This window comes from Triplophysa dalaica, chromosome 1, assembly GCF_015846415.1.
Source record: "Triplophysa dalaica isolate WHDGS20190420 chromosome 1, ASM1584641v1, whole genome shotgun sequence".
NCBI classification, from domain to species: Eukaryota; Metazoa; Chordata; class Actinopteri; order Cypriniformes; family Nemacheilidae; genus Triplophysa; species Triplophysa dalaica.
The window spans coordinates 20322509-20343751 of NC_079542.1; the positions used below are offsets into that span (position 1 = coordinate 20322509).

Here is a 21243-nt window from a genome sequence, read left to right on the forward strand (position 1 = left end):
TATAGATTTCTACTCAAGAACATTTAATTGTCCATTAAGAAAGTCTGAACATTTAATATAATTTGTAAAGAATGATAAAATATCTCAAAGGGACAATTCACCCAAAAATAAAAATTCTGCCATCATTACACACTCTCCAGTTGTTTCACAGTAAATCTAAATACATTTCTTTTTTCAAATGAATACAGAGAAATATATTTGAAAGAATATTGCAAACAAAGAGTGCTTGGACACCATTAGGGCTTTTCACGATTGAAATGGTTAACCTTGGGTTATTCTAAACCCTTGGTCAACAGAATCCTGGGTAATCTATTTCGAGTGTCACGCTGCTTATAATTTACCTTGGGTTAAGAGATAACCCTGGGCATTTATAACCTGATGTTTCACAGTGTACATCACTATACCCTGGGTTAACATTCTTATTTGCGGTGTCAACAGTCATGATTGGATAAATACTGCAGCTTCAAATTGAATGAGTAAAAATATTCTGTGGTCCCTTTAAATAACCGAATATCTTGTTGTTCCGCATCCGGGTAAATTTACGCCTCGCAAACACTTTTTGGCAGTTTTAAGCCTCCTTAGACATTACTTACTCAAATAAACAAAAAAGTCAAAGGATTGTTTACACAACGCACAGAGTTTCTGCGACTGTTCACAGCTTGTGAAATGAGGTAAGCACTGTTTAGTTTTTGATTGGGTATCCATGGCATATCGTCTGGTCATATCATTTAGAATCAAGATAACCTGGGGTTAAGCACAGTGTGAAAAGCCCTATTGACTACCATACTATGAAAACTTACAATGGTTGTCAAAAGTGCCCCAGAACTGTTTGCCTTCCCACGTTCTTCAAAATATCTTCTTCTGTGTAGAACAGAACAAAGAAATTTATGAAGCAATTTTTCCTACTATGGTAGTCAATGGTGGCCATGAACTGTTTTGTTACAAGCATTCTTTCAAATATCTTTCCCTGTGTTCATCAGAAAAAAGACATGTATACAGGTTTGAGGGTGAGTAAACAATGACAGAATCTTTATTTATGGGTGAACTGTTCCTTTAACCAAAAATATATTTTTAGCCAAACAACTTAAATGTTTCTGTTCCAATGAAGGTCGCCTTTTATAGGTGAGAAATCTCTGAGTGCCACTGTGCTTATTAAACCAGTCTATGGTGATACTGTGTCTCCTCACCCTTTCAATTTCTGCAAAACATTAATATGGCTAGTAACCTTCTCTGTCCATCTCCTTTCGACATCCTAAAAGCTCATTAATCCACCCCTCCGCATGGCACATACAGTAGCAGGAGAGCCTCATCAATCTTTCTCTACCTTGACAGTGTTCAACTGTGCCGTGCTTTCCTGTGTTATAGGACTGAATAGACACAGCCTTATTGATAACTCAATTATTGCCGAAAGCTCATGCGAATGGAGACACTGTGAGCCTAAGGAAAGACTCTGGCTGATCGGTGGTCCCCTGAGAGCCTGCAGCAGATTCAATGATAGTCGTGGAGGTCAAGAGAAAAACACTTTGGATGGCACACGTCAGGACTGTACACTTCTTCGCTTTCACTGCTGTAATAGGCTACAGATGGGAGAGATGTAGAGTATGGTCATGTAGAATATGTGCTTTATAAGTACTAATGCACAGCCAATCTGCCAATAATAGGCATGTGAATAAAAATCAAATCAATCAAATCCCTTTATTGTCACTCAACCATATACACAAGTCCAACAGTAGGTAAAAAAAAATGGGTACCGTTTCGACCAACATGGCAGTATGACAGATATGAAACAGAATTGTAGATTTTAATGCGTTACTCTGAAAATTTTTTAACACATGCGTTAACGTTGACAGCCCTAAACAAACCAAAAATAGTTTTTTTATGGCATCACTGTAAAGAACCTTTTGTAGCAACTTGAGTTCAGCACTGAATTTGAATGCAAGTTCGAATCAATCTATTGCCAACTCACTCTTCCACATTTTTACACATATCAGATCAAACAGGCTTTTTTAACAGGTGTTAAATAATAAAGTGTATGATGAGGTTAGGGGTAGAAGGGAGATCTTTATTGTCCCTATTATTTGGCATCCATTTAATAATTTAAAAAAATATAATCATTTACTCTCTATTATTATTGTGTAATGTATAATGTACTTTGTTTACTTTGCTGTGTCGAAACGGAATTAAGTTTAATTTCTATGGACTCTGTATGAGCACATCAATGTCGATCTTATTGAGGTGGCAAACGACGACGAGATGCCTGAAACACACCCACGTCCCCTTCATGTCATCTCATTCCTTGATCTAGAGATGTGTATTACCGAAGAAACACACAAACCCAGAGAAGAGAAGGAGGGAGAGAGAATAACTTCTAATGAGACGGTCTTGATCTCCTTATCTCCCTGAGACACAAATGCATATGACATTATGTGACCAGTATACAAAAATGACATCATAGGAAATAATTATTAAAGGAAAAGCTCACCTTCAAAATGAATATTCTGTCATTATTTATTTACACAATAAATTATCATTTCAAACCTGTATGACTTATTTTCTTTTGCAGAACACAAAATAAGATATTTTGAAAAATGTTAGTAACAGAAAATGGTTGGTCCCTATTGACTTGCATTGGTTTTGTGTCCATACAATAGTAGTCAATGTGGTACAACGTGTAACATCCCCTCTCGTCTGTCAGCCACACCCCCCCAGCATCAGCGCTTTCTCCCAGTTTCAACCGCTCCCTTTCACCGGACCTTTAACACTACGGACTACACCCTCCATATTATATCTCTGTATAATGCTTTGCACTAGTTTGACCCTTTTGATACCTGTGGATGTTACCTGTTGATAAGATATACTCACCTGTGGTTGTTACCTGTTGTTGGATGTTACCTACTTGTAGATGTAACCTACCTGTAGATGTTAGCTGTTGTTTGGATTTTAACCCGTCAGCTGTTCCTCCTTTCACCCCTGCAATACATTTTTACTTCAGTTCTCTGTGTGGCATCATCATTCCATCAGTGGTAGTTGTTACACAACAGTTTTTGGTTACCAACATTTTTCTAAATATCTTTGTTTTTGTTTTGCAGAAAACAACAGGGTCAGTGAATGACAAGATATTCATTTTGAAAGTCAACTAACATTTAATAACCAAAATATAGAAAACAGCGAAACATGTTCCAGCCGAATACGAAAAGGACCAGCTTTCTTATATATTCGGGTTTTGCCTTTTGGCCAACCCCAAAAGCTTTACAACAATAATGGAATACATCTGAGCAGTGATTTAATGAGTCACTCCAATGCTCTGTAAACAGTTCAGTAATGTAGAGAACAGCCGAACATAATTTGAATCAGTGCTACTAGTATTGGCAATCTGAAAAAAGAACACAAGTGTAAAGGCTAGTTAATGTGCACAAGTATTACTGCGGCAGTGTGAACCACTAAGAGTGTTTATGCATTTGTCTCACGTGTGAAATTTTGTGACAGGGTATGGACAACATCCCAGACATTTTGAAATCTGTAAACTCGTACATCCTCAGTTAATGCTCCCGCAGGAGCCAGCCGATCCAACAAAACCACAGTCATGAAAAAGTACAGCCAGCACGCCCGATCCCCTTCGCAATTATGTATGAGCGGAACGGCTGGCTGAACAGAGCAAAACCCAAAGCATACACTTTACATCCCATTCCACCACTGACTGTCAGCTGAAACTGTGCATGCTCACACACTCACACTGTCTACAGAGCACTACATGACAGGCAATCAAAAGCTCTACAGCTCCCTCCTGATAGCGTGCGCATCACACAGACGAACAAATCTGCAGCAACACTCAGGCACAGAACAAATAGGAAAATTATGATTTGTAAGTGCAACAAACTGTACGTGTGCATGTCACATACTGGAAACAGCATGTTATGAATTGGAGAAAAAATATGACTCCAGCACTAACACACTTTAATTAATTTTAAAATGAATCCAAAATTGTGAGTCACAGTGTTAAAAACAACACATTTTGTTTTCTGTTAACATTAATGTGTTGTCCTCAACTGAAAAGATATCTGTGTTATTTCTTGGGACAACTCTTTTTGTTTTCCTTTTAAAAATAAATAATAAAATGTGTTAAAAACAATTAGTTAAATGTAATGACACAAACAATGAGTTAAAATTAACGCATCCATTTTAAGAGTGTGACATGAGATATGCATAGACATATGAAGCATTCTTCTAATGAAATCTGTCATGATGTAAACATCTTCTGATTACTCAACTTAAATGTTGCCTTTTTGAGCATCAGTGAATACTTGTATCTTTGGCAATAGTTGTGTATAAGTCTCTTGGTTGAAGATGAATCTCAACACCATACAGTACTGTATATGACCTTTCTTCTGTGGAACACAAAATAAGATATTTTGAGAAATGTTTTTGTATAATTGTGTCCATATAATTGAAGTCAAAGAGGGTTAATGTTACCAACGTTACCTAAAATAACTTATTTTGTGTTCTACTATAGAAAGAAAGTCATTTAGGTTTAAAATGACGAAGACGAGGAAAGGTTACTTGATAAAAGGTATGCAGTGTGCAATAAATGTTTAACAAGGATTAATAAGTTGGAAACACAACAAATATGAGGAATCGCATCTCCTGTTTTCACTCAGAGCTATGAGCAACCCAGCAAAACAGAGCTGTGCATTTTATGTTCTTTAGGTTGAAACCGTTTGATAATATATTTACATTGAACTATGAAGGGGTTTTTTGTCTACATACTGTTACAGACAAGTTGTCATGTAATTTGAGATTGTTTTGTTTCAAAAGCTGCTAAATAAAATAAATTATAAGAGAAAGAGGTACAATTGTTTGTATATTTTTAAAGCGGCCCTAACACACAGGGTTTCTGCCTATCCCATATTAATATTGAGTACCTATAGAGTAGTATTGCATACGTTGTATCTTCGAAGAGTATTGAGTTTGATCACATTTATAAAAGATAGATACAGCTGTCCGATTACCGAAATCATTTGGCGCGTGTGGGGGGGAGGGGTAGACTGAACTAAAGCACATTGTCCACAAACATCAGTTTCACTCACCGCATGTCCAGCATATTTTAGTGCTGGACGGCTCCATATATCAGTTTCAAACGATCTCCAAATCCTGCGTTATATCCACCGTTAATATATCATTCATCACCAAAATGCAGTGAACAAACAAAGACCTGAACTTTGCAAACATATGCTCTCTCTCTCTCCTGCACACAAGTGAAAGTGAGGTCTGAACATGATCCTTCTCCTGCTCTCCACAAGTTGACCATGATATGCATGAGAAGATACCACGTTTAACATTGTATAGAAGTCAGAATGCATGACACATCGTTGCAACAGCATATACTGTAAAAGGATAAATAATTTCTTACCACCAAAGAAAGGGGCCTTTTCCACGACACCACTCCAATCAGCCCAGACAAAAGCACCTGAAACGAAAAAAAAAATGTTTTGTTGTGAGCCAAAACAACTGTGCTGCACAGCTCACTGGGCTGGTTCAACACCAGCACTGCTGAGCCAAATGAACATCTCAGCACTACGAGAAGCAGCAGGAAGTGACTTCTCTCACCGGTCACTATCAATATTTCATGTGCGGGGAATGATCCGGTGATCTGGATTTCAGTGAGACCTCTGTGAAAAAATGAGCGCTTAGATGAACACTGTTGTAAGAGCCTCCAGCACTCGTCCATTCTCTGTCTTTTTCTCCTTCACCCTTCATTACCCTCTCTCTCTATCTCTCTCATACGCTCCTGTACCCTTCAACTCATCACGTCTTGCAGAGCCCCCTCTCTCTCATTTACACTCTTTCCCATGAGACCTCTGTGCTGCTGTGGTCACAGCCACATCTCGCATGAACAAATTGCTTCAAAGCAGGTGCAGGGCAAAACATGCATTATGAGAATTAAATCTCTTCAACATTCATAAATTGTAAGGAAAAATCTTCCATAAGCAATTCCATAGCTATACAAAGTGTTTCATAATTAAAAAACTACTTTCAGACAATAAAATGCTTTTGATGCTAAAACATTGGCGATACTGAGTAATCCACTGATGTGGAGATTATGGGATAAGGTTAGCGTGTGCACAGCCATGGGATTAGCATTTACAAACAAGAAAAGAAGTGCAGAAGAAAACGAAACTAAAGAAAAGCACATAAAATGGTGTTTATGAAAAGCCTTGAACATGATTATTTGGTGTACTAATAGATCTTGTCCTGGTCTTTCGTTGAATCTCCATGGAAATGTTGTTAGATAGGCCTACTTAAGTACAAACACCTGCATTTTATTCACTAACAAGGCAATGTCTACACTGGAATACCACTGTGCCATAATTATAATCATTTCTTTTAGCACAAAAATTTAACTAATTCAAATTAGACTTGAATAAATTAGCTATTCAAGTCACAAAACCATCTCATGTTTGTCTTCCTCAAGAGGAGCCTATTATATTTATACCTATTAAAATAAAGTAGTTTTTTACTATTGTGTACAGTATCTATATATATATGTATATGTATATGTATATATACTGTTTATATATATTAAAAATGCAAACTATTTAACCTTAACAGTAAAATAATAAAAACATCCTTTATGTTTGAGTATAAATTAAAGAACAGTTCACAAGTTTGCATCATGGGATAGCAGCCGGAGCAATGTGATCCCAAAAAAGAGGCTGGCTTGAGGTTGATAGGTCTTTACTAGCCTGTGAGATGGTTGATTATTACGTAAACGAGCACTGCTACCGCAGTGAGGAAGGAAGATATGGAGCGGGGCACTACTGCGGCAGTTGCAGAATATAGAAAAGACTCCAGCGGGAGCGACAATACTGCGGTAGTCCTGAGTAAAGAAGAAGTCTCCTGAGGGAGCAAAAGTAGGAGAAGCTGCAGTGGCCTTGGAGGAAGAGGACTAGGCTCAACTGGAGCTCACAATGGTGCAGCAAATAGGAAGAAAGATATAAGGCTCCTGTGGGAGTGGGGCACTACTGAGGCACCTCGTCTCTCTCGTCTGTATTCGTAAACGGTGCATGATGATGATGAAATTTCCCTTACAGCATCGGAGGGTGACTTACTGGCATCTAACGATTCCTTGGAGCTCTCGGCGCCCCCTTTTCGGCGCGCGCAAGTCAAACTAGTTCCGTCGCCCTTTCTTCCCTCGATAGTGGGGCAGCTAGAGGATACATCGATGTCCCCCAAGTGGAGTGTGCCATCGCGGTGCACTAGTGCCCGCAGGCGGTGGCCACCTGGGGGGCTCTTTATAGACTCCCGTCCAAAGCACGTAGGTTTTTGCCATCTTTGGAGTCTCTGGTGTCGAGAGCTTACACTGCTGTGGGCCTCCTCTCTACACGCCATGGCCATCCTGCAGGTCCATCAGGCCAAGGCTTTGAGAGAGCTAGATGAGGGTAAGATTGACCTAGCGCTTATGCAGGAACTCTGCACCGCCACCGACCTTGCTCTTCTTGTGGTCCAGGAGAGACATCTCTGTCTGAACCTGGTGCTCCGGCACCCAGATTGCTCGGGACTACAGGTCAACCAGGAAAAGAGCAAGCTATCCCATATGCAGAGCATTCATCTTTTTTCTTGGTGTGGCATCCCATACCAGACCTCTGGAACCTGCATGTCTGGCTCCAGGACAGGACAAGGAGACCCTTCGGTGGTTGAGTCAATTACTCAGGCCAGGGCCTTTGCCACTAGGCAGCTATACGCCTATAAGTGGTGCCTCTTCTTATCCTGGTGCTCCTCTCAAAGAGAAGACCCGCGGAGTTACTCAATCAGGAACATGTTGTCCTTCCTGAGAGACTCGAGAGTAATCTCTCCCCTCCCACACTGAAAGTGTATGTATCACGACCCAGTTGCTGCTAAGTGCTGCTAAGACAGCACAACCTGATTATTAGATTACTAAGGGACACGAGAAGAATGAATCTGCCTCATCCGCGCTCCATATCCTCTTGGGATCTTGATAAGGTCCTGGCGGGTCTCAAGAGGCCCCTCTTCGAGCCCCTCGGAGATGCCGCTCATTCTAACCTCACGATAAAGACAGCTCTCCTGATGGCGCCCGCCTCAATCAAAAGGGTAGGGGACATACAAGCATTCTTCGTGTCCACAGATTGCTCATCCCGGCTACGTGCCCAAATTTCCCCCCACTCTCCCACGAGACCAAGTGGTAAACTTGCTGGCGCTCCCCGCCGGGGAGGAAGACCCAACCCCATCCATGTTGTGTCCAGTTTGCGGATTGCACCTCTACTTGGAGCGCACACAGAGCTTCAGGAGCTCTGAGCAGCTCTTTGTCTGTTTTGGAGATCAGCAGAAGGGGAGGGCTGTCTCAAAACAGAGATTGGTGCACTGGAACATGGACGCCACTATGGCGTACCGGTCCCAAGATCGGCCGTGCCCATGGGCAGTGAGAGTCCCTCCTCCCGGAGTATAGCCTCCTTGTGGGCACTGGCTCAGGGCGCCTCTCTGGCAGACATCTGCAGAGCTGCGGGTTGGGCCATGCCCAACACCTTCGCAAAGTTCTACAGCCTCCACGTAAAACCATTGTCATCTTGAGTATTGCAGGGCATCAGGTAAGACCGGCGGCCAGTAGGGTGTACGCCTGCGAAAGCACCATCCATCAGCGTCAGCGTGCTATTTACGCCTCCCTTCTTCCCCCACTGGTTGAAGAACAGGCATCCCATCCATCACTAAGCACCTCCTGCAGGCGGGCTGGGCAGAGCGGCACTGCCCCCTAGGCCGGATACCAGCTGAGTTATCTACGCATAGCTCTAACCGGACCTAGTGCTCCAGACGTAGTAACCCCCCAGCAGGGCGGTTCCATCTGATGTATCCTCATGATTGGTTCCCACCTTGGCAACAATTTCTGTGTTTTTCAATTTTTCTTATTTTCTCCTGTAAAGCTTCTTTGGAACAATGCACATTGAGAAATGCATTATATAAATAAAATTGAATTGAATTGAATTAACGACTACGTGAGTTATTTTGAGCCAGGCGTGAGTGGAAACGGAAAGCTATGTAGAAAACGTAGCACGCTGAATACATGATACAGACAGGTTGTAGTCAACCAGCAGTCACTCTTGGAACCGCGGCTCACTGCCGCTTACTGGAAAGTACAGACGTTGAGAAAAGTGTGCCGTGCCTGCAAGCTATACATCACATTCTAGTGCAGCAATGGCGACGTGAAGTGAACTTTAAATCTTTTAGAATCCCTTTTTTAATACCTTACGTCTGCCCTGTTCCGACGAATACCTTCTTAGAGTTTGGTTTTCCATTTAGAAATCGTTTTGTCAGAACGAACAACAAGCTGCTGTTTTTGCGTGTGCGTCTCTTATGAGCAGTGATGCTGCGAACATGTAGAGAGAAGGCAGGTAAGGCCTTGTCTTGTCTATTTGTAAGTGTTTTCTCCCCAGCTGGTAAGATGATTGGTGAGATTAGTAAAAGAAAACCAGCCGGGTTATTAATTATCTGGTTGTTGAGAATAGTCATAGCAAGCCAGCCGGGTTAGTTACATGTATCTGCACATGCTCCTCTCGAACTTTGTTAACAAAACAAAATTAAAACTGAACAATGTGCATCGGATAACGCTATGCAAAACAAGTTAAATTTAATTAATATCAAATGATCGGGGCTGCAACTAGTTAAAAAAAGTGGAACAATGGATTTTACGAGCCAATTCTGATACAAAAAGTGCCGTGATGGAGCATCATAGAAAACCAAACACTTCTTTGGCCATGTTTGTTCAGGCCCTTGATTTACATATTTCCTTTAGAAAATAAGAAGCTAATCGAGTGCATGCAAACAAACAAAATCTGTGGGCACCATTAGTTCTGCTGAATTCTGAATTCCTCTTAATATTTTCTTAGATATTAGACATTTTGTTGGATAGTAGAATCTGTATCTACACTCCACTCAGTCTAGCCTCTGGGAGCCAAGGAAAGTTTAATTTAAATGGTAATTTGATGTCATTATTAAGATCTTTCTGCAAATCATATGAGTTTCTATCGCAAATATTACGTGAGATTGCATTTTATGAGACAAAATGTGTGTGTGTTTGTGAGACTTATGATTCGGAGAAGTGCTTCTTCACATTTTATTTGCTCTCTTGAATTATTGATCCTCTTTACAGCAGCAATAGAGAGGGAGAAACAAAACCACAAGTGAGGTAAGAAAGATGTTGAGAGAGTCATTTAAACATAATATTGAAAGAGACAAAGTATATTCAGAATATTTAGGGCCCCCAAAATCATTATTTTAGCTGAATGGGGTATTGGCTTCTTTGTTGTATTTTATTTAGTGCCTGATCAGAAAATCATTTTATTGAAAGAACTCTTACACAAACTTTGCTTATAATTGTTTAAAAGTTGTATTGTATTATGAATAAAGAAGATTCCTCTTTCTGTGTTTTCAGATTGCTTGTAATACTTAACTGCAAACATGGTAAGAGCATTTATGTATTATGTTTTTAAATGTATCTCTGTGATATTTATGATTTACTTAAAGGAATAGTTCACCCTAAAATAAAATTTCTGTCATCATTTACTCACCTTCATTTCTTTGTTCTTCTGAACACAAAGATATTTGGAAGAATGTCAGCATTTTTCAGTTCACCAATTCACTGCTGCCTTTTTTTGTTCAGTTGAATTTAATAAAGCAAACCTTTCTTAGGCACCACTGACTACCACTTTAATTTCCCTTACAATAATAGTCAATGTCCCAGAACTGAAAATTGCTAACATTCTTCCAAATGTCTTCCTTTGTGTTCAGCAGAACAAAGAAATCTATACAGGTTTGGAACAACTCAAGGGTGAGTAAATGATGACAGAAGTTTCATTTTTGGGTGAACTATCCTTTAACTGTATGATGTTGTTTGATCTGAGGACAGTTATAATACGTGATAAGCTTAGAACATCTATCGCCATCTATTCCTGACATCTCTACATCTCCAGATATGCTGGAGAGCACATATTATGCCCAGGATGGGAAGCATTGGTGGTAATTTCCTGCCTGTGCAGTCCAGTCAGTAGAGAAATTGTTTTCTGGAAGGAGGCTACGATAACAAGCAATAATCAAAGACGGCTTTCACCCTCGGCTGCGCTCTCAACAGGATTAAGACACGCCACTCTCTGACATTAGCCACTAAAGCCTTTTAGCTCAGTCAGCAGTGCTAGGAAAGGAGGGAGAGCCCTTCAGTCAATTACCAGGGTTCTGTAATACTGTACACGTATGCAATATGACCCATATCACAAACTCCACAAATGACAACTTATTTAAGCTTGGTTATTCTGTTCAATTCTGCAAATGGACCAGAAAAGATAAAAATCTGGAGACAACAGAACGACCTGAGGGAACCCTGTATAGTATCAAGGATGAAGTTTGAAAAACCTGTGTCTGTTCAGCCTAAACTTATAGTGATTTGTGTGTTGAGTGTTGAGTGTAATGTGAATGCGGTCTGCAGACTTTAAGGGTGCAGGAGGCTGGTCTTTAATCAAAGTGAATTGTTTGCAAAGCCCTGATATATTACCGCCTTACCCCAAAAAACACACAACTAAAGAGACAGAGATAAATCTGAACGCAAGGAAAGAATCAGTAGTACAAAGCCACATGGAAAATCATTCCTAGAATAGAGAAGTAAAATGTGTCATTGTGTAAATTATGTGATAACATAAACATTTAATCCATAAGTAATAACAAGGAATTTACAAACCCACAAGAATCTTTTTCTGAGTTTTTTCTTGCTTGGTGACTAATATGCCCCAGTTTAAAGAGAGGATGTTCGAATGGTTTCACTAGATATTAAATAAGTCTCTGGTGTCCCCAGAGTGTGTTTGTGAAGTTTTAGCTCAAAAAACACCACAGATCTTTTAATATACCATGCGCTATATGCCCACTTTTGCATGTGAGGAGAAAAGCGTCTTGTTTTGCAAAAGAGCTGCTAGTCTCCGCCCCCTTTTCAGCAGAAACTGTGCAGTGAGTGTGTGCGTCCAGCGACAAAACATTAAAGTATGGTCACATAAAGCGAACGAGAAACAAGTTCTATTCTTTGAACACCAAACACATTGTTTCCGATAAGCACACCGGTTTCCCCTGGGGCCATTCGTGAAGCCTGTCCGGTCACGATCGCATTAGGGCGAGAGAACCGTGTTGCGTATTTACAAACCATGAACACAGTTTTCTGAAGTGAAGATACTCCAGACAAACGCATCGCTATTTCTCCAAGTCAAATTTATGTTTACAAGCCACAGACATCGCATTCTAACAGTGAACGGACAAACGTGTCACAGTGACATTTTATCTACTTTAAGTAGCCACAGGTCCCTGGGGTCTTACTTAAAAAATACCTTACAATGTCATTATGTGTAGCTTTGCCTCTCTCAGTGTGGATGATTTCCATTGAAAACTAAATAAATCCATTGCTCTCTGTCTCCTGATAGTCTGGAAACGTGCTCAACAATCTGTCAAACAATTTCTAGCCCTTTGCAGCTGTTTAGACATGTATTACTACTGTAGTAAGAACAACAGCGGACCTCTGGTGACGGCAGCAGGCCGGCCGAGTGACAGAGAAGGCTTCGGCTGTGCTCATGTATGGCTGAACTCATAACCATGCTGCGTGTTTGGAGATAGTCCAAGATGTCGCATTTTCTCCTGCTGCTTCGTGTGATAAGACACACATGTTCTAAACCAGATTCTGCAAGGTCTCCTGACGCTACTGTTGAGAAAGTGGGTTTTCCGCTGCCTCAATTAAGAAGAAACTATGATCATGAAGTCTGTGCCGTTAGATATAAATAGACTAAATACTCCAGCTGTTAAACTGCCCACGCATATCTTGAAGGCATTTTTTCAATGCTTACATTCTAATGAAAGCGTGTGGCTTATCATCTTAATTTACTTGATGGACATCAATAAAGGTGCATACTTAAAGGGATAGTTCACCCAAAAATGAAAATTTGGTCATTCCCTCACCCACTTGTCATTTCAACCCAGTATGACTTACGTTCTTCTGCAGGACACAAAAGAATGTTGGTAGATGAACAATAAAGGCACCAATTCACTTCTATGGTATGGACACAAAACCAATGCACAAGAATGGGAACTGCGCGGTTCAGTTATCAACATTCTTCAAAATATCTTTTGTTTTTTGCAGTAGAAAGAAAGTAACATTTTTGGTGTGAAGCTTATCACGACAGTAACATATACACTTAAAGTAACAAAGCTTATGGTTCATCAGTCTTTTCTTATGCAGGTCAGGTTAAATAAACTTTGCATGTTGTACAAATACAATACTGATCGCCAAGACTCATGACTGAATGAAGGTCTCCGAATGAGGACACAGCACACTTACACATCACTCCCAAAGAGGGAGGGAAAGAAGTGAGAGAGAGGGACAAGACGGGAACTCTGGTTCCGTTGCCGTGGAAACCTCCTTTCCAGGCTTTGTAATGATTTCCCATTTACCCCTCAGACATCATATAATGCAAAAATACCACTGAGCTCTCTGTGATATTCAAAAGATGAACTCTCGAGCAGGTTGTGTTTTTTCCCTCGAAAGTGATGATGACCTACACCTTCATGCCAATTCACTTCCATCTAATACAATTACAGATATGCTGTCCTTGTCATTGCTGTAATCATGTTAGGGAGGGCACATTTATCAGGTTGGATACATCTCTAGGGATGAAGCTAAAAAGGTATCTTTCCTGCAAAATTCCCAGCAGCCGGGGTACCAGAATTATACCATAAAAGAGCTGTTTTCTTCCCGTAAAAATGTTTTTCAATTAGCAGTCTTTTACTGTAACTGACATTTGTTTTACCATATTTCAAAAATAGACTCGTAAAAACCCAGAAATATACTGTCAAGAAGAACAGTTTTCCCTGTGAAACCACAAATTTGTATGGTCTTCTTGTAGATTTCCATTTCTTTTCTGTGATTTCACTCATTCAAAAAAACTAAAATTACCTTTTTTTTAAATAGTAACTTGCCAAAAGATTGTGCGTCTGCAGAGATGAAAGACAGTGGAACATGTTAATGTATTGAACCATATCGAGGTTTAAATTATAGGATGCCTTATTGGATTTTAACTGGACAAACTACATTGGCCAATGCATTCATATCTGGTTGTGAAATACATTGGCTTCGCTTTTTTCATAATACAACTGAACACAGTCTTTAGAAGACCCAACACATAAATGCATATATCTATCTGTCCTTTACTTATTTCTCTAGTATAATAAAAGAACATTGGGATTTAAAACACAGTTGTAATATTGTACAACTTTACTGAGACTCTTTTAGCATTGATCGCCAGAATGGCATTTTACATATTTAGCCTTGAATGGCTAAGTGAACAAAAATCCAATTTTGGGATGGGGAGGGAATATTGCATCCTCATTCTTAATTAAATTGAACAATCTGGGGATTAAAAGAGTGTCTGCATAAATCCGCTTTCGAAGACGTAACACTCGGCAACTTCAGATATATCACATGAAAAGCTGGCAGTCAAGTGATTCTTTTGGCTCATTTAAAGGCAGTGCTTCAGCAGATCACATGACATGCGGTGTTCCAATTTAGAAATTGCATTCTGCTGTTACAGGCACACCTCTCAAAGAAAATAAACCTGTATTTGTAATTTATACGATCAAGTACATATCAATTCTGTTCCAGTCGAGAAGGCGAACTTAAAATAATTAAAATAAAGACACAACTGCACTAAATAACGTGTTTTAAGAGTCTGTACATGTAAATTTGAAAAGCCTGCAAATTTTTGCTGTTGTAGATTTTCAGTAATGGGCCAGCCAATTGGATTTTTTTATCCATAGCAATACAAATATGAAAATTTTATTGTAAGCCGCACAATATCAAACAAACGACCAAATCATAATATCTCTGGTGGCACATCTCTGGTAAACAAACAGTGCCACGGGCGTAATTGTGCTGAAAATACACAATGCTTTAGTCATGCTGAGTGTTCATTTATTTATCTATAGAAGATAATCTAATTTGTTGTATCATACAGGAAATTCATTTAACTAACCAGTAAATCACAAACAAACAATTAACTGACAAGAAAACAAAGGAAATAAATTCAACTCACCAACTACAGGCCCTGTGAATTAACATGCTGGTTTTAAGTTCTTGATGTTATTCCTACTGAAACAGGGAGTTAGATGGGACATACTAAATGTACTCTTTTTGTAGCCAATCATAAACTATTTTTCATTTGGTTTAGATTTCATTTAAGTTAATTGAACAATATTTTCTTTTATTCTAAGAAAAAAACTGTACAATGTATATACGTTAACTGACTTTGTATTGGGAGAACCTAGCAGGGGCATATAGCCCCAGACAACATCTTTCTGTCTTTCGGGTACTCAAACCCCTCCACCACGGTAAGGTGGCAGTTCAAGGAGGGGAACAGGTCCTAGGTGACGGGTCAGACTAAGAGCGGTTCAAAAACCCTTATGATGCCTATAAATTTGAGGACCGTAACGTCACCCGGCATGGCGCAGCCGGGGCCCCACCCTGGAGCCACGCCCGGGGTTGGGGCTCGTATGCGAGCACCTGGTGGTGAGCATCTTGTGGAGGGTGCACTGGGAGTATGGGATTCGGGACCCTTTGCTAAGGGCTATCCGGTCCATGTAAGACCGGAGCAGGAGCTTGGTTCACATTGCCGGCAGTAAGTCAGACTTGTTCCCGGTGCATGTTGGACTCCGGCAGGGCTGCCCTTTGTCGCTGGTTCTGTTCATAATTTTTATGGACAGATTTCTAGGCGCAGCCAGGGGCCAGAGGGTGTCGTGTTTGGGGACCACACGATTTCATCTCTGCTCTTTGCAGATGATGTTGTCGTCCTGGCCCCATCAGACCAGGACCTTCAGCATGCACTGGGACAGGGACACTTCACACTCGGTTTGCAGCCGAGTGTGAAGCGGCTGGGATGAGAATCACCACCTCCAAATCCGAGGCCATGGTTCTCAGTCGGAAAAGGGTGGCTTGCCCACTTCAGGTTGGTGGAGAGTTCCTGCCTCAAGTGGAGGAGTTCAAGTACCCGGCCCAGGATGAAGCGGAAGAAGATGGATGGATGGACTTTGTATTGCAGGGCTATAAACTCAACTCTCAACAGAAAAATCCTTTATTATGATTATTTCACACTATCAGCTCTAGTGTCAGTGGTGAACCATCATACATATTATTGTGTTCCTGTATTGGAATGAAAATGAAGGTGAGGGTAATAACATCACCAAGAAAGAGACTTGTTTGTTGGCTGTGTCTGAGAGAGACAGAGAGACAGACCGATAGATAGAGAGATAGAGCTTGTATTTACACTGTGACCTCATCATCTCATTGGCTCCAGCTCCTCTTCAGGCTCTTGAGACACAGATGAGAGCTGCTCTCAAATTAGATGCCGCTATCCTCAAACAGTTCTAAAACGGCACTTTATTCAGCCGCTTACAGAACGTTGCTCATCATCAGAAGGTCAAAGCCACTGATATGATATTGGCTAAAGAATGCATCCAATTCATTTTGGTTCATTCCAAATGCGATACACACAGACACATGGTTACTCTGCTCTGCTTTCCACATCACTCAGCCTCCATCCAGTACAGCATCAGTCACGTTAATCAATCTGCTCTTCATCACTTTCTCTCAAGCTCCCCCATTCCACAAATCATTATTCCCTCTCTAACATCTCACACTGTTCTGAGCTTAGAACAAACAGCTCATCCTCATCGCCATGGAAACAGAGGAACAACAGCAGATTTCCTGGTGCTACTGGGGGGTTGGGCATCTCAATCATGCGTTTTTCCTCCTTTTTTCTCTTCTCTCTCTCTCTCTCCTATGGAGACCCTTCCTGTATGCACACATGGCACTGGATTTAAGTTGTACTGATAAAAAAACAGTCAACAGCATGTCCAGCTCACATTTGATTCTTTAACCCCAAAAAGAAAAAGGCTATTCGGCATTAAAAAAGCAAAAAAAAATTTAAACTGATAAAAGTGTAGGGCTGTTTAGGTAAAATACCACCATTGGGTTTTCAGCCCATGGGTAAATTCAGTCCAAATATGGAAATTTTCTTGATTAAAACCAGTGGTTTCAATTTAAACCAGTGGTTGGGTTTGTCCATATTTTACCTAACAATATAGGTTGAAATAACACAGCATTACTGTTTGCATCTGATGATCAAATTAGAACATAGACTTCAAAAAAAATCTTAGACATATTATAGCAATGTGCTTCACAAAACATAATTATTTTTATATAATTATTTTGAAAATTATAATTATTTCATTTCATTTCATTTTATTTTGGGCAGAGGGGGAAATTAATTTTCATACCAGTCATAATTTAAAGTTCACGGAGATTCTGATGTTTTATTCTAATGTTTTATTCTAATGTTTTAGTTAAGAGTGTGTTAACAATGGGTGTTAACAATGCCAAGGTCATAGGTTTGATCCCAGGGAGTGCACATAATTAGAAACAAATGTATCGTAATGTATGCAATGTAAGCTTTGGAAAAAAGTGTCTGCCAAATGTGTAAATGTAATAACAAAATGATTAGAGACAAAGTGTTTCCCTCAATAGCAAAAGAGAACGTGTGTACATACACACTGGCCGTTTCTCAATTCCAAGAATGCAATTAAACTTGTGTTCTCGAGTAGACCGGTCTTGTCAGGGAAAACTCGGAATAACGAACTCGGATGGACGAGCCACAATGACTTCTGGGACTTCAAACAGGTTTGGTACCGGATTTTGACGGTTGATGACATAGAGCGAGAACAAAAGATAGCTGAAGAACAGATATTGAGAAAAAGCAATTGTTGACCACTTGTGGGAAACTTCTTGCGACACACAATGGGCAGCACCATCTTTCCTCTAATAGACTGTTTCATAGGATACAGGCGCACATGATCCCCAGTTATCTTGCGGTTTGTGTTTGGTTAGTGTCTAATAATATAACTATTTATATTTTATTTCATTTATGTTAATCATTTTTATTCATATTTTATTGTATCATAATTGTATTAAATAAACGATTTGTGGAATTGTGTTGTTAGTTCATTTCATTAAATAAACAATTAGTTGAATTGGTCCTGTAGAATTGACACATTGAAAGAAACCCTATGGTACATCTAGCAGTTTGAGCTTGGTATTGAGTCCAAATTCAAAATATTGGAGAGACAAGTTTTGCCAAGTAACGGTTCTTCTCGGTTTCTTTTGATTGTTATCAGAAATAATCTACAGCTCCTCTAATGTTTGTGAATGTGTACCGGAAGTTCAGTTGGGGTCACAAAAGTGCACATACACAGTAACGTTTGTTTATATTGTTAAGATGATACCATCTCTATGCCTCTCTTTTCCAGCTCTGGATAATCACAGACCAGAAATTATTCCCAAGTTACTAACTATTACGGCCTAACAGTCAAAAGCTGACATGCTGTGGACTACAATGACACTAACAAAGAAAAGCAGCTTTTCATCAGAGCTACCAGTTACTTTTAGAACACAGATGACAATCTTTTACATGGTAGCAGAAATGTGCACTGTGATACTGATGATGATGGAAAGGGTGATGAGGAAAAAAGAATGAGGACAAACAAAGACTAATTAGAAGAGTTTGGGGGGAAGGGTGACTCCCTTGCAGCACAGGGACTTTTCTTCAGTAATTGAGATTGATGTAGTGGCCACAGAGGCCAGATGTGAAAGGAAGAGACCCTCCCTCTCACTCTCTCTCCCTCCATGCTCTGTCTCATACATTTTGAGCTTCAGAGCTGACTTTATCCAGTTTAATCACTAATGACTTCTAAATTGAATTTAGCTCAAATTAAAAAAGCTGAATCACATAGGAGAAGGAGCGAGCTGTACCCAGTCCACTGTACCCAAGTCTCTTGTAACAGCTGAAATCAAGTGAAAAGGCTTTCCCACTTTATTCTGTTTTGACACAAACCCTGTTTCCCAGCAAATAAGATGGATTACTCCAGCCTCTTGAACCGAGGCCACAACAAACAAAACCTTTGCAGATTTAAATCACAATCTGATTCCTATTTTATTGCCAATGCAGAAACAGTACTGATATGCAGAAGTGCCATTTTCAAACCACACCCTCAATTGCCCTTTACAGCCTCATTGTTTCCTGAAGAAGAAGTGGTGTTTGATTAAAGTGACAGCTACTTTAGCTAAGATTTCCTTCAAAAAAGAAAGAAACAGCTCACATGTCCACCAGTGAAGGTTTCTTAAGAGCTTTCTCCGAAAAACAACATCAAAGGTTGTTTGTGCAAGCATCTTACCGCCTATAGTTACGTTTAACATTGTCATGAAATGATGTTTGACTAAGGTGACCACCACCCAACAAACCAAATGTGGGACTGGTAATACGCTTGTGTGGGACAATGTGGGACACCACAGGAAACTGTGATATGATACGAGAATGAAGACATTTTCATTTATACACTTTTTCTACCTTTCAGTTTGTAAAAAAAATATATATTTAGTCCATTACAACTACAATATACAGTAAATGAATAGATATATAAAATGTTATATAACTATTTAGGTTAACTGTCTCTTACTAATCGAGCAAGTTGACATGGGAGGGATCGGCACCCGATCTGCAGTTCGATTGACAGATGTCAAAGCCTCTTGATGACCGAATTATCTTCCGTCTTTTCATGCATTGGATAAAAGTCAGGCTTTAAAAAATAGTTGAGTTTGTATGAGCTCATTGGATACTGGATAGACTAGTGATGGGTATCGTTAAGATTTTAACGTTATTACTTATCGATACTGCTTATTGGTCAAGTACTTTAACGGTATTCTTAAATGTACCTTTTGATATAAAAAGAAATAAATTAGGAACAGAATTAACATGGCTTTATTTGAATTAAAACAATACATAAATAATTCAAAATAAATAAAATAAACAATTTACAAAATAAATTATATTTTTCATAAATTCTATCTTAATCCTTCAATCCTTGGGCATCAAGAGATGAACTAGATTGGGTTAAGCAGTCAAAAACAGTGTATCTCTATGTCTGTACATGATGCACTTTTGACAGGTGTTTCGACAGATTACTTGCGTTTCCACTCTTACAAGTAAAGGTTTTGTTGCACTTGTGGCAACGAACATTGTCAGTCAGCATCAACTTTGGTGTAGTTTAACCACACTTTTGAATATTTAGTTTTCTCCGCCATTGTCGCTAATTAAAGGGGTCGTAAAAATTAATTAAAGTGTTGGAAAAAAAGATGCATTCTATCTAAAAGTGAATGCTCACCCAGACCTTTTTAAAACGTCTCGTGTAACCACACCCCCACAAATCATCGTCAGTTCGTGGTATGATTTGACAAAGTCCGCCCAAATGTACTGTATACACAAGTAAGGTGGACGTACCTGTCAGTACAATTGCTTTGGAACCTGATGTTGGTGTTACATTTCCGTCACATGCTTGCAGTGTCCGAACAATCACTACGCACTGGTTTACTGGCCAATCATAGCACACCTCGCTTTTCAAAGCGATGAGCTTTGTAAAAAATCTGCGCATTTCAGAGAGGCGTGGTAAAGAGGAGATACAAACATGCACGGTATGTGGAAAATACAGTGTTTTTTTAACCTTAAATTGCGTATACACAATGCTTTACAACTAAAACAAACTATTATTTTAGTTTTAGCCAGGTCATATGATCCTTTAAGCGCATCTTTCTTTTGTGCTACTGTTCGTGTGTGCTTGCTGTTTAGACAAAAAAACTGCGCAAGTGATGTGATGTGCCGCCTCGCGCGCTCTGCTGGGAATAACGAATATGCATGCCCCAAAGACTAAATTCCTGGTGTTATCGAAAATGTGAAACTATTGTTGAGAAGATTTTTTTTCCTGAGGACCGAAAGCAGAACCGATAAGTAGGGATGGGTATTGTTAACATTTTATCGATATCGATATCAGTACTTATCAATACTGTCATCGATACTAGGCTCTAAAATTTGATGCAAAAACACATGACGTGAAAAGATGTTAAACATTTTATGTTTCTTTATTACAGCTGAGCTTTAGAACTGCAGTTTATAAAAGCTTCTGAGCAAACAGAAAATGCCACATAACAAAATGTGTGTGTGTTCCTTATCATACCACTTACGGCACTTTGCATGTGCATAGGAGCACATCATAATGTAATTCAACATATTTCCTTTACATCAATATGGTTATTTGAATGTTAGACCGTATTTCATT

General features: G+C 39.6%; 1 protein-coding gene across 1 annotated transcript in view; it reads right to left on the reverse strand.

The window, feature by feature from the left end:
* The window catches only part of fam189a1 (family with sequence similarity 189 member A1), a 108638-nt gene that overhangs the window by 51052 nt on the left and 36343 nt on the right, over positions 1–21243 (reverse strand). The window contains exon 2 of the mRNA XM_056746243.1: positions 5408–5464. Coding sequence (XP_056602221.1) covers positions 5408–5464 — 57 coding nt within the window. The remainder of the gene's footprint in view (positions 1–5407; positions 5465–21243) is intronic.